The sequence below is a fragment of the Cetorhinus maximus genome, chromosome 30, assembly GCF_964194155.1.
Source record: "Cetorhinus maximus chromosome 30, sCetMax3.hap1.1, whole genome shotgun sequence".
In the NCBI taxonomy this organism is placed as follows: domain Eukaryota; kingdom Metazoa; phylum Chordata; class Chondrichthyes; order Lamniformes; family Cetorhinidae; genus Cetorhinus; species Cetorhinus maximus.
The window spans coordinates 18,453,146-18,470,924 of record NC_135908.1 but is presented as its reverse complement, the minus strand read 5'-3'; the positions used below and the strand labels follow the sequence as shown (position 1 = coordinate 18,470,924).

The following is a 17,779-nucleotide window of genomic DNA, read 5'->3' as shown; positions in this document are numbered from 1 at the left end:
CATACCCTAAGGGGGGGGGCATGGCTGATCATTAGGACAGAGAGTGTCTGCCAGCATGGATGGCACTTTCTGGTGGGGTGGGGCCCTCCATGGATCATAGGGAGCAGAGGCCCCCTCACATGAGCCTGCAGGAAGGCTGCATCCCGACTATTATCTCTAACTTCACTCTGTTTCCTGTTCTAGCTGCTGCCTACTCAGGCTGAACCTAAAGATCCTTGGTTGAGCTCAAAATTGCCTATCCTATACATGACAGAGACTGTCAATCACTCAACTCTGCCTTTATTTAATTTTCATTGCTACTCAAACCCCATCCTTATCCCCATCACTTAGAGGCTCAACTTCTTGTCACTATCCTGCTGACTCCACCATTCATAAACTCTATCACCACATCCTATTCTCTTTACCCCTCACCCATGTCTTTGCCAGCTTTAATGGCCACCCCATCTTCCAACTTATTGAGTTGAACATCTTTGTTCTCGTTCACAAATCTTACTATGGCAACACCTTGGTCACCTCAACTCTATTGGGACCATGAAGGATGGGGGAGGCAGGGGGTGGGGGGAGGGTAGGATTTTCAACTTAAAGTCAATGTCACAATAAATGCTCCAGCTAGCTCTCTGAAAATATTTTTTAGAACTATCTCCATTGGTTAAGCAACTTAGCGCTTAGTACAATTGGGACCTCCAGCGGAGTACATGCTTCACCCATTTGTACGCTAAAATTGTCAAGGGAGTCCTACAAAGGCCAAGGACCACAACTTGTATATCTAAATAGCTCCTTGCCTCTTTTGTGTTGGAATGCTGAGCATCTATTCAAAGGTTTCCCTGAAAATTGAATTAGATGGACAATCTTTCTCCCCTGGTTTCATTTTTTTCAGGTGAGAATTGACTAGTTAGCAGTTCAAACCTTCCCTCACTATCTTGTTACTATTTTCTGTACCTAACTTTCGACCATCAGTAGCACTGTCTCCAGCCTCTCAGCAGTATTCTCTCTGGAACTCCCTCTCCCCGAATGTCCCTGCATTGCTGCTTCTCACCTTCAAACATTTTCCCTACAATAATGTTCTTTGTTATACAGTAGCATCTAATTTTTCTCCTAATGTTGCTGACATAGGTTTCTCTTCTGTGAAGTATTTTGGGACATTTACTACATTAAAGCTACCTAAATGCATGTTTTTGTGTGTTTGAAAATAGTGGTACCTATATACATTATATACAAATTGGATTAACTATCAAACATGTTTGGATCCTGACTGCTAGCTGACATCAAGTTTAATGCGTTCAAAAATGAATGGTTACAATTTTCCACATGCATTAAGTTGGTGATTGCTTGCATTTGTTATTTTCTTCATGTATCCTTACAACTCTGTATGATCCATCTCCTAGTACCTTACAACTCTGTATGATCCATCTCCTAGTACCTACAAACATTTTTTAAATACTTGCCCACACAAGATACGCCAGATAGGTCTGTGGTGTAACCAGTCTTGCATAGACATCGATATGATCCTACAGTATTAATACATTGTCCATTCTGACACAGGTTTGCAAGTACTCGACATTCATCAATATCTGAAACAAAATAAAATATTGGTTAAAGATAGGCCAGATGCTATAAAACTGGGCTAAAAGAATTTTCTGCCCTTTTCTCCTGAAGGTACTGATTGATGCGGTAGAATTCCCGTAGCACAATTGCCTATATCCTACCTTTTCCAATTGGTTATTTCTCCTGTGTGTCCAGACAGTGGGCGCTGGCAGGCTAACTATGAAGTATGTCAAACTGAAATTGGAATTCTCCTTTGCATGACGATGAGGCCAAATATAGCATCTATAATACTCTTCAGCCAAGATCAGATAACTCAACACAACCCAAGGACTAAAACAAAAGCAAAATACTGCGGATGCTGGAAACCTGAAATAAAAGCAGAAAGTGCTGAAAAAACTCAGCAGATCTGACAGCATCTGTGGAGCGAGAAACAGAGTTCGCACTTCGAGTTGAATATGACTCTTCTTCAGAACTCTGTTTCTCTCTCCACAGATGCTGCCTGACCTGTTCAGTTTTTCCAGCATTTTTTGTTTTTATTACAAATCAAGGACTAATCAGTGGCCATTTTAATTGGTGTTATTGGGTTTGTGTGCACACAGACACAAAAATGTGTTTTTATATAAATAATATATTCATTAGAAAAGTCAATGAATGAAACATTAACTCTGTTTCTCTCTCTACATATAGTTGCCTGACTTACTGAGGACTTCCAGCATTTTCTGTTTTTATTCCAGATTTACAGCATCTGCAGTATTTAGCTTTTGTCCCAAAATGGTATGTTTGGTATAATCCTGTGGTATAGAAACGAGCACAAACATCTATCGGAAGTTTACCCTTACAGGACTGAATTTAGGAGTGCTGCTATATGGTGTCTACATTTAAAGATACATAGCAGTTTTTAATCGTAAGATAAAGCAGTAGTAGAGGTAGCAACATTTTTACTTTGCAAGATAAAATGAGTGAGGAATTTGACAGTGCAGCAAAAGTAAACAAAGGGAGTGTCAAAGCCGAAGACCTTCAAATTCTATTATTATCAACAGGTCTGCTGCATGAAATATGTCCAAACAGGACTGTGTTCCATTCGTTACTCCACAGCACATATGCCAAAGTACACTTATGTGCAGTGCCTGAGAGCAGGTTGTCACAAGAATTAATATTGCCTCCAGAACCTGAATTCAGAGGAGGAAGAATATCTTAGATTTGAAGACAGCAGCGAATGCAAGATGACTCAAATATGTCACTAACCAAGTAGCTGTGTTGACTATGTATCCCTTAGATTGTTTCCTCACAATTTTATGTGCAAGACTGCCTTATGAATTCATTTGGACAAACTAACAACCTTTCCAATTCTTTCATCGCCATACAATAAGGTATAGCTTACTATTCTCACAGTCAAAACTCTCCAAGGGAATGTTGCACCAAATACCCTTGCAACACAATGTAACAGTACAATGTATGTCATACATACATACATACATCACATACATGGAATGCAGGATGGTCATTTGTGTGAGATTAGGTAAGTTTTTCACACTTGCAACTTCTCAATGCTACTTTTTTGTCTGGAGGGCAAATGGGCTCATAAAATGATGGGGCAAACCTGCACCAGAGAATGACCAACACCTAACACCAATTACATGATTTCATGAGCCCACATTGAATATATTTTTTATTTGTTCTTGTGATGTCAGCATCATTGGCAAGGCCAACATTTGTTGTCATCTCTAACTGCCCTTCAGAAGGTGAAGAGCTGCTTTCTTGAACCGCTACAGTCCATGTGGTGTAGGTGTACCCACAGTGCTGTTAGGTTGGGAGTTCCAGGGTTTTGACCCAGTGACAAGGAAAGATGAGCGATACAGTTCCAAGTCAGGATGGTGTGTGGCTTGGAGGGAACTCACAAGTGGTAGTGCTCCCATGCATCTCCTGCCCTTGTCCTTCTAGGTGGTAGAGGTTGCAAGTTTGGGAAGCTCTGTTGAAGAAGCCTTGGCGAGTTGCTGCAGTGCATCTTGAATTCGCTGCTGCCACTGTCTGCTGGTTTAATTTGATGGATGTGGTGTAAATCAAGAGGGCTGCTTTGTCCTGAATAGTGTCGACCTTCTTGAGTGTTGTTGGAGCTGCACTCATCCAGGCAAATGGAGAGTGTTCCAATAAATTCCTGGCTTGTATCTTACAGATGGTGGACAGGCTTCGAGGAATCATGAGGTTAGTTTGTCGCCACAGAATTCCCAGCCCCTTACCTGCTCTTAACACTCCAATATTTATGTGGCTTGTTCTGTTAAGTTTATGGTCAATGGTAACTCACAGGATGTTGATGGTGGGTCATTCAGTGATGTAATGCCATTCAATGTCAAGGGGAGATGGTTAGATTATCTCTTGTTGGGCATGGTCATTGCCTGGCACCTGCATGGTGCGAATCATCAGCTATGAGCGGATAAACAAAATAATGCAATGCGAGGCTAGATTCCTTACCCTAACTCAGAGCTAACAGCATGCTTCTTTTGCTAAGTCCTGCAAATGCTGCTCAGTAACTTATTGTTCCAAAAAGAAACACCGAGCACAACTGCATGTCACAAAGTATATTGCCACTGAAACATGTTTGAAGGTTTGTCTTGCAAACAGAATTCCAACATTTCTTCTTCTCTTGTTTCTCTAGGGATATCACTAGAACTAGCTAGAACTTCAAGGACAATTAAAGATACAGGCCTCATAGCATACTACCTTTATTCAAATCACCGACGGTGAGGTCGGCGGTGAACGCCCACCTGATGATCCTGCACCACATCATCCCTCCCTCAATGCAAATGTGAGTGCTCTCTCTCCTGCTTTTGACTCTGTTGCCATTTACTAATGATCTCTACGTTGGTTCACAGGGAGCTCTGCCAAGGGACCGACACCCTCAACCAGCCAGTCCCTCAGCTCAGTCCACATTCTCATCTGCTGCCAAGAGGACACTTCCTCCAGTGATGAGGTGGAAATAAGCAGCCTGGAATTCCCGTCACAGTGCTTACACACACCCTTCACCAGTGCAGAGAGACACAGCTTGGTGGGACCTAGATCTAGAGCAGGCTCAGGTTCACAATCTGGTGATCACCGCACGGACACATGTCCGCAGCAGGAGGAGGCAGGGTCAGCAGAGCTCCCCAGCACTTGAAGGACTGCTGGGGAGGTGGCATCTGTGAGGTCCGAGTCAGATCATGAACCTCTGGGTTTGGCCTTCCAACTCATTCTGGAGAGTCAGCAGAAGGCAGGGGAACATCATGCAGAGCTGTTGAAAGCCCACAACAGAGTGACATGTGAGTTGGAGGATTGCAGCTGCCTGCTCTCTAATGCAGTGGTGCCCACATGTGTATGCATGGAGGTCTCCGTTGGAAGAATGGCAGACGCCATGGAGGCCCTGGTCCAGCGGAAAGCAGAGATGTGCGCAAACCTGCACTCCATTGTGGTAGCCATGGGTGAGTCCCTGCATTGGCAACACGAGAAGGAAAAAGGGCACCTCAATGTGCCTACATGTGCTCTTTCTCCTCAAGGAGGCTGGCCGGGGCCCTCAGGCACCTGAGGGGAGGAAGGGTGACACTGGATACCCCTGGGTCATCCACTGAGGAATCTCAGAGGCTGTCCTCTCCCTCAGAGTCCCCTTTGCCTGTGGCACCCTCATCCTCTGTCACTGCAAAGGGAGCTGCTGGTCCACGAGTGATTCTGGGAGGAAAAGTGTATGTGTGTGGCAGGGCCTTTCAGAGCCTTGTGCAAGCACTTCCACACGCACGTGGATCCTTCATGTTTCACATTCATCTCAATGTCCTGAGCATTTTGATTGCTGCCTGCTGGGGTTCACTTTCAGTTGTCCAACTGAGCTGATCTGCATCTCCATCCACACAATGATCACACCCACATGTAGCACCTGATCTTGCCTAACAGGACTCTTGTTTCGTTTTTGATTTAGCAAGCATGGTCTGGTTTCACTGCATTGTGCGCCACCCCGTCTTTTCCCCTCCCCCAATCACCTATTTCCCATCCCCATCACAGCTGACCCCCGCCGGCATCACCTTCCACCTCCCCTCCGTTACCTACCAGCACGACCCTTTTACTTTGAGGATGTCCAGGTGAACATGCACGTTCCCTTCCTTCCTGAAAATCCCACCCCCATCCACATTCACCTCCCCAACCTCCTCCTTCCCACCCCCAGGATCCATGTCTGCCTCCAGGCTACCACCAACCACCCTCGCCGTCCCTTCTGTTGCTACTGTTGAACCCTCACCCTGCTAGCCCACTCTGCCCTCAGTCATATTCATCCTTCCTCCATACCATGCCCAGCCTCAGTTCGCTCCCCAGGAGCAAGACATGGACCTATCCAACCCCTGCTGTTCGTGTTCACCTGAACATCCCCCTCCCTGTACCCCTTCCCCGCCTTCACACATCTTCCCTCCTCTGCACCCTTTCCCCCATGGAACCCCTCCCCTCCCCAGTCCTCCCACACCTCCAGACTCCCCCAGCTTAGTCACTCTCCCTTCTTGACTCCTTCCTCCACCTTTACCTCTTCCCCAGCCTCGCTTCTTCCTCCAGCCTTACTCCTTCCTCCACTCTTACTCCCTCCTCTCTCCACGCCCCTTCCTCTCCCTGGACACCCTCCCCTCTCCACACCCCTTCCTACCCCTGGTCACCCTCCCCTCTCTGCACCTCTTTCTCCTCCTGGAAACCCTCCCCTCTCTACACTCCTTCCCTAACACCTTCCACCCCACCCTTACACCTACCTCCCCAGTTGCCGTCTTGTCCCCCATTATCCCCTCCTCCCCCGTTCTCCCTCCACTCCTTCCCAACCTCCCCTGGCACCATTCCCCCCTCCCAAGCTCACCTGCTGACACCTTCATTGCCCCCCTCCTAACCTCAATCTCCCTCTCCCACCCCCTCAAGCATCATCCTTTGTGAGCATCAACGATGACTATCCAACTTCCATGCAGTGCTTCGCAGCAGAGTCATGTCCATGAGAATCCACCCAGCATGTCATGGACGTTTCTCCAGTGTGTCACTGCTGTCGGGCTCCAGCATCTTCTGCTCTTTGGATGTTGGCGATGTGAGCAAGGCCCTGCTTCTGCATGTCACACTTGTCAAGACGTGTTCTACACCGGCGTGGGATGACGATCCAGCAGGGGAATGATTCCGGCGGCCAGGCCTAATAATGATATGCTGATGTATCACAGTAAGGTTTCTGATGTCCGATGACGGAGAGCACGGCCCGCCATCGATGGGCTGAATGGATGATCGCAAACTGGTTTCATGCCATCATGAAACCAATCCCGCTATGTTGTCTGCTCATGCCACCAAGCATGCCCAATGCCGGCGAGCACATAAAATGATAGCCCATGTATGCCCAAATAGATGGCATTGCCATGGGATTCCCTTCTAGGCCCAGCTCTCGCAAACATCTTTGTTGGGTTCCATGAGAAATGTGTCTTTGATGGAATAACACCCAATCTTCTACCCCTTGCATATTTCCGATATGTGGAAGATATGTTTGCTATATTTAAATCTGCAGTTGCATGTAATAATTTCCTTACATGTCTCAATGGGCTCCATCCTGTGCTCAAATTCATCTTTGAAATGGAGCAGTCAAATTAACTAGCTTCCCCTGATGTACTAATTGAGAAATCTGCCGGGGGTTCTCTACCACGGTCTAGCGCAAGCCTACTACAAATCAATGTACACTTTGAGATTCTTACAGTTCCACAAGATTGGCCTATTGGCAACCTGATAAATAGGGTCCCAGCCATTTGCTCATCATACAAGCTTGATGCCGAAATAGGGCATGCCAAAGGCATCCTTCGAGATAATGGCTACTCTGATCAGATCATTTCGTGTGTATATCATGCAAACTCATGAACGGACCGAAGACCTTGAAAATTGCCCAGGCTACCTCAGATTACCCTGGAAGGGCAAGGTATCTCAAAAATTTGAACAACAGGCAAAGCAGTAGCAACACGAGTGGTATTCACCACTAACAGGATGCTGCCATTAAGCCAAAAAGACATTCTGCCTATTACACAAATGGGTAATGCGGTGCTGAATTTCAGTGCCAGTGTGTTGCTTGGTATGTAGGCCATAGGTCCCAAAGGCAGGCAGATCATATCAAACAGCATGTCCCTTCTGCCGTTCACAACAGGCAAGGTACAGACTGTACCCAACCAACCCGTGTTTGCAAAACTCAAAACAATGTGTCCAAAATGTGATTCCACGATTGGACAACATTTGCTAAACAATCCTCACTGTGCTAAGAATTATGCTGACAACCAATTTAAGGTTGTCAATCAGGCTCACAGTGTGGCACATCTGCGTGTACTGGAAGCTATGTATATTAATACACAGGGCCCTGTTCTTTGCAGACAGAAAGAACATGTACACACATTGCACCAGTTTCAGCTAAACAAAATAAGTGACAGCCATTCGCTGGTTCATTCCTCGGGGCAATGCCTTGATCAATCAGAGTCAAGCTTCCGGTTTAAATTTCAAACAATGTTTGTCAGTTAACTGTCAGTCACCATCAACTGGTGCATTCTCCATGGCATCACCTGTACCAGAGTTCACTTGCCAACCAATCAGCATTCTCTTCTCATACAGTATAAATTGTTGTTCCCTTTACATTTGGTATTCTTGCGAATTGGTGAGTGCAAGATGAAAAGCTTTGACAAAAAATATCGCCCTTTTCAGCAATATTCAAGTTCTGTATTACCAAATGACTATTTGCTTGTATTTCAGCATTTTCACTTTTTTTTCTTACCTCTTATTATTTGCTTGCAATAAAATATACATAAACTTATCAAGCAAATGATTTTTTAGTACAATATCTATGTGGCATGTTAAATAGTATCGATAGCAACAGATAACATACTGTGAAGGAATACATTGAAGTATTTAACAAGAAAATATTCCTTAAAAACATTTATACATAGAAATAGATATCAGTTACAACACAGGAACAGATTACTCAGCCCAACTAGTCTCAACTTCAACGACTGCACTCCCATCCCTCGGCCCCCACCCATCCATCCTTAATTTGGAATTTTTACAGTTTCTGCCTAAAGCCAATCTACCACTTTTTATTGCAGTGAAGAGGAACTATATAGATCAGCAGCCAAATGTGAGTAACAATGTTAGAAAAGCATTGTTTTCAATATTAGCTTATGCTTAAATTCATTCATGGCCTTGCCCCTCCCTATCCCTGTAGCCTCCTCCAGCCAAACTCTGTGTTTCTGTCTCTTGTGCATCCCCCATTGCCTTCTATACTCCCAAAATCATTCTACCTTTCTATCATCATCTTCTTCCCTTAAAGTCCACTACAGTGGCCTCAGCTCTGCTACTACCTCCTCCTTTGGCTGAGAATTTATTTTTCCTTTTGTCCTGTGAAGCAACTTGGGACTTTTCTATAGTAAAGGTGCATTATAGATGCACATTGTTATTGCTCATTTTTCTTCTAAATATCAGAAAATATTTGCAAAAAAGAAAACACTAAACTGTTTCAAATTTTAAAACTATTTTTATCTAAAAGCATTAATGCATGGATCATTCAATATATGAAGTGTATTATCCCATATATAAACATTAGCCAAACAATGAAAAAATCATGCAGTATCTCTAATCAGCAGGTGATAAATTACCTTTTCCATCTGTGGCGTAACCAGGTCCAAGCGGACAGAGTTTCTTAAAGGGGCCTGTTCCTGGAAATGGGCAGATTTCACATTGTGTGCCCCAGCCACGTCCACCATCACAGCAGCACTCTGATTTCGTAACAAGATTTCGACTACTGGAGGCCATCTGACACATAGTCTGTAGCACTTCCGCAAAACAAAAACCTTTGCGGTTGTCTGCAATAAATCAAGTGTATCAATATGCAATGGAATCATCATAAATTACATTCCTTTAATAATGCTGTGGAATTTTTTAGCCATCATATCTTAGTTAAATCTACCAGTTACCCTCACCCATCTCATTAGATTTATATTTGCATTGAGACCTACATAAAATGGGCAACATTCACTGTTGCTGCTTTCATTTCCCCAAGGTTTTGAACATCATTGCTAATATTGCATTTGAAACAGTTCATAACAATTACTGAAATGGTTTATGAATTTACAAAGCACTGATTCCTTTAAAATTGCACACCAACATACAACCAATACCTACCACTTAGAAACTCACCTCCTTAGGTGGTAATTTAATTAAAATTAACATTAATAGCTAGTAATAATTCATGCTAACATCAACTACAGTTGCCTTCTCCATAAAGGGCTGGATATAAAAACTCAATTTAGGCAGCTGTCACACTATTTTCTGATAAATGTATCCACCTATTACAGGTTTTTTTTAAACAAAGGAATCATTCAGTTTTTAAATTGCTTCATAATACTGCTTAATTTATTTCAAAAGTTGCAAATAAGCAATCCACCAGCTACACAAATAGAACAATGATGGAAGTAATGAACCAGTATAACTTGAACTTTTTCACTTAGGTTAGCGTTCATGTATGATAGTTACTTGACAATTTTGCCTTGTTGAAAGAATTGTGTAGCAGGTTAGTACACTGTCCTTTCACCTTGAACAGTGAAGCTGCAATCTAGGCTAAAGTGAGAGGAAAAAACTCTTCTCTTTGAGAGTTGTAGATCCCCGAAGTAAATTAGGTTTGTATAGGCCTGGATTTTGCAGTAAAAATGCTAGTGAGACTATCAGCACTATTAAAGAGTAAATCAGATAGCAACTTCAAGCAGCCACACATGCACAGTTAAATGCAGAAGTCAGGAAGTTGCTGTCCAAGTAGCTCTCTCCTCCAGAAACTTTGTTTTAACAGTGTACTGCTGTATTGGCATTGAAAGATGGATGCCATGAAGTTGCAGTACTTGCATGATAGATATACACTCAACTCAACCTTAGGACTTGTCCATTGAAGTATAAATGAATTTTTAATGGTGGGCTATGTCTTAATTACTGACAACCTCTCTGGTACTGAAAATTAATGTTTACAAGTGTAGAGTTTCATTGTTTCAGGCTGTAGCACAAGAATGCAAAAAATCAGAGCAGGAATAGGCTATTTGGCCCCTTGAACCTGCTTCGCCATACAATGAGATCATGGTTGATCCAACGATGGCCTAAACTCCACTTTCCTGCCAATCCCCCATAAACATTGATTGCCTTGCAGATCAAAAATCTGTCTAACCCAGCCTTTAATATATTCAATGACTCAGCCTCCACTGCTCTCTGGGGCAGAGATTCTAAAGATTAACAATCTTCTGAGAGGAGAAATTTCTTTGCATCTCATTCTTAAAAAAGCATAGTATGACTAGAGCAAATCAACATGTTTTTATGAAAGGGAAATCCCGTTTGACAAATTTACTAGAGTTCTTGAGGTTGTAACTAGCAGGGTAGATAAAGGAGAACCAGTAAATGTACTATACTTGGATTTCCAAAATGCATTCAATAAGGTGCCACACTAAAGGTTAACACATGAGATAAAGGCTCACGGAGTTGGGGGTGATTTATGGATAGAGGATTGGTTAATGGACAGGATGCAAAGAGTAGAGATAAATGGGGTATCTTCAATTTGGCAGGCTGTGACTGGTGGACTGTCACAAAGATCAGTGCTGGGACCTCATCTATTTACAATCTAATGACTTAAACAAAGACAAAGGATAACGTATTGAAGTTCACTTAATATACAAAGCTAGGTGGGAAGGCAAGCTGTGAGGAGGACACAATGAGGCTGCAAAGAGATATAGACTAGTCAAGTGGATGGGCAATAAGGTGGCAGATGGAGTATAATGTTGTTAAGTGTGACATTATTCACTTTGGTTGGAAAAGTAGAAATACAGAATATTTTTTAAAGGTGTGAAACTTGTAAATGTTGTTTAGAGCGACTTGGTGCACTTGTACAAGGAACACAAAAAGTTAGCATGCCAGTACAGTGAGCAATTAGGAAGCAAATGGCATGTTGACCTTTAGTACAAGAATAAAATAGTCTTGCTGCAATTTTATGGGGCTTTAGTGAGCTCACTCCTGGAATAGTGTGTGCAATTTTGCTCTCCATATTTAAGGAAGGATATACTTGCATTGGAGGCAGTACAGTGAAGGTTCACTAGATTGGTCCCTGGGTGAGGGAATTTTCCTATGACGAGAGGCTGAGTAAATTGAGTCTATATTCTCTGGAGTTTAGAAGAATGAGTAGTTGATCTCATTGAAACATTCAAAATTATGAAGAGGCCTGAGAGGGTAGATAATGAGACATTATTTTCCCTGGCTGGGGAATCTAGAACAAGGAGGCACAGTTTCAGGATGAGGGGCCAATCATTTAGGACTGAGATGAGGAGAAATTTCTTCACTCAAAGGGTTCTGAGTCTTTGGAATTCTCTACCCTAGAGGTTTGTGAATGTGCCATTATTGAATATATTTAAGATTGAGATAGGCAGATTTTTAGTCTCTCAGGGAATCGAGGGGTATGGGGACCGGGCACGAAAGTGGAGTTGAAGCTCAAGATCAGCCATGATTATATCGAACAGCAGAGCAGACTTGACGGACCCAATTGTTTTCTCCTGCTCCTTATTGTTATGTTTTTATCAATGCCTCACAATGACTGTTAGTACTTTGTATAATTTGCCCCTAATCTCACTGAGCATCTTTGGGTATATACTAAGATAAAAGCAAAACACTGCGGATGCTGGAAATCCAAAACAAAAACAAAAATAAAAATACCTGGCAAAACTCAGCAGGTCTGACAGCATCTGCAGAGAGGAACACAGTTAACGTTTCGAGTCCGTATGACTCTTCAACAGAACTGAGGAAAAATAGAAGAGAGGTGAAATATAAGCTGGTTTAAGGGTGGGGGTGGGGGGGGCGGGTGGAACAGGTACAGCTGGATAGAGGGCCAGTGATAGGTGGAGATAACCAAAAGATGTCATAGACAAAAGGACAAAGAGGTGTTGACAGTGGTGATATTAGCTAAGAAATGTGCTAATAGGTGACATTAAGGGTAGAAAGCAGGACGAGCAAGGTACAGATAGCCCAAGTGGGGGTGGGGTGGGGGGAAGGGATCGAAATAGGCTAAAAGGTAGAGATAAAACAATGGATGGAAATACATTTAAAAATAATGGAAATAGGTGGGAAAAGAAAAATCTATATAAATTATTGGAAAAAAAGGGGATCAGAAAGGGGGTGGGGATGGAGGAGAGAGTTTATGATCTAAAGTTGTTGAACTCAATATTCAGTCCGGAAGGCTGTAAAGTGCCTAGTCAGAAAATGAGGTGCTGTTCCTCCAGTTTGCATTGAGCTTCACTGGAACATTGCAGCAGGCCAAGGATGGACATGGGGGCATGAGAGCAGGGTGGAGTGTTGAAATGGCAAGCGACAGGGAGGTCTGGGTCATGCTTGCGGACAGACCGAAGGTGTTCCGCAAAGCGGTCACCCAGTCTGCGTTTGGTCTCTCCAATGTAGAGGAAACCGCATTGGGAGCAGCGAATGCAGTAGACTAAATTGGGGGAAGTGCAAGTGAAATGCTGCTTCACTTATAAGGAGTGTTTGGGCCCTTGGACGGTGAGGAGGGGGGAAGTAAAGGGGCAGGTGTTGCACCTTCTGCGATTGCATGGGCAGGTGCCGTGGGAGGGTGTTGAAGTGTAGCGGGTGATGGAGGAGTGGACCATGGTGTCCCGGAGGGAATGATATACTGTCTGTCTCTGTTAATTTTTGAGCACATTAAGCCTATTTAGACCCTTTTTGTAAATTAAGTTGAAAGTAATTTTGTTTACTTGCATAATCTTCTTGTTACTAGTCTCTCTCTTGTGGTGCATTCTTTACCTCATTAAGAAGCCCTCCTCCTGCCCACTCCCCTATCAAAATGTGTAAGTGAGGTTTCCACTGCATTTCCAGTGAAGTTATGGCAGTGCAACAACAAATATTAATGAAATTCAGGCCATAGTATTCCTATTAAAATTACATTTTCCACTAAAACTAATGACGCTTATCATTTAATTAAAAAAATCAAACTCACCAAGACATTCAGTTTGCGTAGAACTGGCTGTGAATCCTTCATTGCAATCACACTTGTAACTTCCAGGGGTATTAATGCACCGCCCATTTTGACAGATGCCAGGTTTGGTGCGACATTCATTTTCATCTGGATAAAATAGTTATGGCAATTATTTATTATGGCATGTTGCAAAAATGAACTCAAATATGTTATAAGCTGAAGAGTAGTTATTTATAAAGACTTATTTCATTACCAATGCACCCTTCACCATCTAGTGTGTGCACTAATCCAGTTGGGCAGATACACATGAAAGTTCCAATCAGATTCTTGCAAAGCATTCCTCTTGATCCACAGCCATCAAGTTGTTCCTCACATTCATTTTGATCTGTAAAAGTGTGAAGCATTTGGTTATTTTCATTAACATTACATGTACTAACTTAAAAAAAATTATACAAGAGCATCAAGAGTGAAGGAATCTACAACTCAGGATATGAACTTGTATTATGCTTGCTGTGAATTGTCAGTACTTACTACTTAATTGTGTCAGTTTGGGTCAGCTGTTCTTGCCTGAGTCAGAATGTTTTGGCTTTAAAACTAAATTAACAACTTGAGCACGTAATCTAGATTGACATAGAGAAAACGCTGCATTTCTTTGGAGTGTCATTCTTTCAATGAGATGCTAAAGTAAAGGTTCCATTTACCTGCACAGATGGACACTATTCATAGCACTATTCGGAGAAGAAAAACCAGTTTTCTTGGAGTCCTGGCCAGCATTCTTCCCTTAACCAAAATAGATTTAAGGCCATTCTTCTCTCTGCTGATGGTGGATACTAGCTGTACTTAAATTACTTCAGTGTTTGATCACTTAACAGTAGATCATTTGTTGCATGTAAAGTGCCTTAGAATAGATCTAATAAGGTACTATATAAATGCAAATCTTTCTTTAAATTTGTTGTATATCAAATTATTAATATTCACATTTCCCCTTTTTAAAATCAATGGTGAAATTCTTGTAAAATCTTCAAAAAGAGAGTTTAAAAACTAAAATGTTATTTTTTGACTATTTTTGTACAACACTATCAATGGAGCTATCAAAATTATTATATTGAGTATAAGAAAATTAAGTATAGAATTTACAGTCAGTTTTAGTACAAATTAGTAATTTGTAAATCCTGGGGTTGGATGTTTCATGAGTTGTATTGTCTTTAACCCCCATGGTTTTGGTTCAAATACGACACAATTATCTCACATTAGTCAACACAAGGTCAATGAAAATTGAGAGACATGTAAAGCGAACTATTAACTATCTATCACCAATTTTAAACTATTGCACAAAATCAGTATCCACCCTATGGGTGAAGTCTTGTCCTTCTATGTAACTATAAAGTGGATATATCCTATGGCAAGGCAATATAGATAATTGATGCAGGAAAAATTGCACTGGAACAGATGAACACAGAAAAGTTCATCGAAAGCTGGAATTTTGTCCTAGGTTTAAAGAAAATAGATAGTTTTATTCTATATAAAATCCAAGCAATCCAGGCTTGGTGTTAGCACAAAGTTCAAAATGGAAAATTGTTTTGCTTTCCACAGTATGATGAGCTCAAGACAAAGTCATCAAATATTAAAATGGAAATTTGTACTGACCTCGGCACATCTTCCCATCTTGTCTCAGAACATAGCCAGCAGGACATTTACATTCATATCCTCCTATGGTATTAACACAACGGAATGCACAAAGCAAAGGATTTTGTGCACATTCATTGATGTCTGGTAGTGGAAAGAAAAAAATAAGATTATTTTTCTCCTCAAACACCAAAATCAGATATCATTCATGCTGTTCAATTTATGTATCCTTTACTACCTATACCAACTCCTTTCTGTTGAAAGTGTTGACTTACATTGGGGCATAGATTTAAAAGTACTTGCAGCTATCCACTATGGCAACCAATGATTGACAATGAGTGGCACTTTAGCTGAATTTAACTCCATTCTCACTTGCTCTCGAGACATATGCACTATCCAACATGCTAACTGGACAACGATTAAAAGTAGCAACCCTGACTAATGTTTCTGCTCCCAATATCACAGTATCGTTACAGTGCAGGAGGCGGCCATTTGGCTATCGAGTCTGCACTGGCTCTCTGAAAGAGCATTCCACCTACTCCCCACCTCAAAATGCCCATACCACTTGTATTGTTCCCTACTACTGTCATGGTTTACATCAATTGAGGCAAGGCACATCAGGGATTAAACTCAGGACCTCCCTGATCAATGTGGCTCAGTGCCACAAGTTTACCCGTTATATCAGTTGAAAATCTTAGTTTTATCGTGTGTGTATGCAAGTAATATGGAAGAAAAGAGCTTACCTTCACAAGTAATCATTGGTCCTGGTTCAAAGCCTTCTTCGCATGCGCACTCAAACCCTCCAATCACATTGGTACATGTCCCATTGCCGCAGGGATTACCAACAGAACATTCATCCGTGTCTGTTTAAGCAAAACAAAATAGTAAAAATGGAACTGCCATCCTGAAATTTCTGGAGCTCCACTACATCGGAAAAGTGCAGTGGGATGGAATTTTCACTCACCAGTCTTCTCCAACTCTGAACTAGTCCTGAATCCAAGGGATGGGGTTATTTGTTTGACAGGGTGGGCATCCATGCAATTTATGGCACTTCCTGTATGTTTGCCCATAGTGGGCTAGGAATTTTGAAGAAACAGTTTGCTGTCCTTTTGATTGTGGATGGAGGTAGACCAGGACAACCATAGCCCTTCAATTGTGATGATGAAACTAGCATTCTGATTTCCTCTTCTGCTAGATGTCATCAAAGCACCCAGCTTGCCTCACACAGGCGCGCTGTATAGTGGAGCCAAAGATGGCATAACTGATAGGATTTCTGGCAGGTGACTTTCATATTGCCAGTTCTGACTGTTCTTTGATCAGTGTGAAAATATTGCCGGGGTGGGGGGAAGAGGTGGATACAGGAAGTGTCTGGTCCCAGGAATTCAGAGCAACACATTAAAATTGCTAAAAATTAATGAAAATTGTGTATATATTTTTATTCTCCCCTCAATGAGATCCAAATTATTGTTTATATAGCGCAAACAGTTGATAGTGTGAATGATGCTGGAGGGAGGTGCAATTAGTCCTTATTGCCTCAAATCCTAAACTAGGTGGGAATTGTCCTTTTCCTATACAAAAGTGACAGGTTAAAGAATGTTGATTGTGCCACTTATTTTTTGTGTTTCAAGAGAACTTACCTACACAGTTGATTCCACTATAATCGATACTGAAGCCAAATGGGCATTCGCAACGGAAAGAACCATCAGTGTTGATGCACTGTCCATTTTTACACATTCCTGGGTCTATAGCACATTCATCCGTATCTTTCATCAAGAAAAAGATGTAGGAAAACGTTTATATTTTAAACTACTGGAATTATTGGAAATATAATCATGCTAATAACTCTATAACTAACAAGGAAAGTCTAATATTACAAAGATGATAAAACAGTGAAATTTGCTTATAGCAATATTGGGTATAATGTAACTAGTTAAAATTCACTTTCTATGTAACTGATAGATTAATCTTTCTTTCGAGCGAAATTAACACCCCATTTACAATGACAATTTAAGAGGTCGTTTACTACCGGTCAGCCACAAGTCATGGTGAAGAACCTTGCATTGATTTAGGAGAATCAGTTGTTTCTATCAGCATACAGAAAAATCCCTCAACTTATGAATCATTCATTTTGTTATAGAAAATTCTCTCAGAACAATAACTCTTTTCCCAGTCAGGTTTACAACCACAAGAATAAGAACATGTTAACATTGAGAATGAAGCAATTTCACATTTAATGTACTGCTTCCAATATTTATATTTATTATTTGTCAATTGCTGGCACTCAGACAATTATTTTTATCTCATAGTATATAAAAAGATGAAATCAGGCCTTACCTACATGCGAACCATCCATGTCAATGCTGGTTCCAACTAAGCCACCGGGGCACAGTTTTCCAAATGCTTCTAGAATAGAATTGAACAAGGCTAAATAAACTCAGTTTCCTGAATTGATTTATAAATAATTTATAGTTTCTCATACTAACCAAAATAAATTAAAAGTGCATTATATAGCATATTATTTGTTTGTTTTAATTGCTGATAAGTTTATTGGTACTGTGTTTTTCAATTATAGTAGATACTAGATTATTCATACAATTGTGTAAAGAAAAC

General features: G+C 41.6%; 1 protein-coding gene across 1 annotated transcript in view; it reads right to left on the bottom strand.

Moving 5' to 3' along the window:
- The window catches only part of LOC144670111 (fibrillin-1-like), a 580,847-nt gene that overhangs the window by 23,841 nt on the left and 539,227 nt on the right, over positions 1-17,779 (bottom strand). Inside the window, exons 51-58 of the mRNA XM_078532542.1 lie at positions 17,504-17,572; positions 16,807-16,932; positions 15,913-16,032; positions 15,191-15,313; positions 13,797-13,928; positions 13,565-13,690; positions 9,192-9,398; positions 1,446-1,571 (exon numbers count right to left, since the gene is read on the bottom strand). Of these exons, the coding sequence (XP_078388668.1) occupies positions 1,446-1,571; positions 9,192-9,398; positions 13,565-13,690; positions 13,797-13,928; positions 15,191-15,313; positions 15,913-16,032; positions 16,807-16,932; positions 17,504-17,572 (1,029 nt within the window). The remainder of the gene's footprint in view (positions 1-1,445; positions 1,572-9,191; positions 9,399-13,564; positions 13,691-13,796; positions 13,929-15,190; positions 15,314-15,912; positions 16,033-16,806; positions 16,933-17,503; positions 17,573-17,779) is intronic.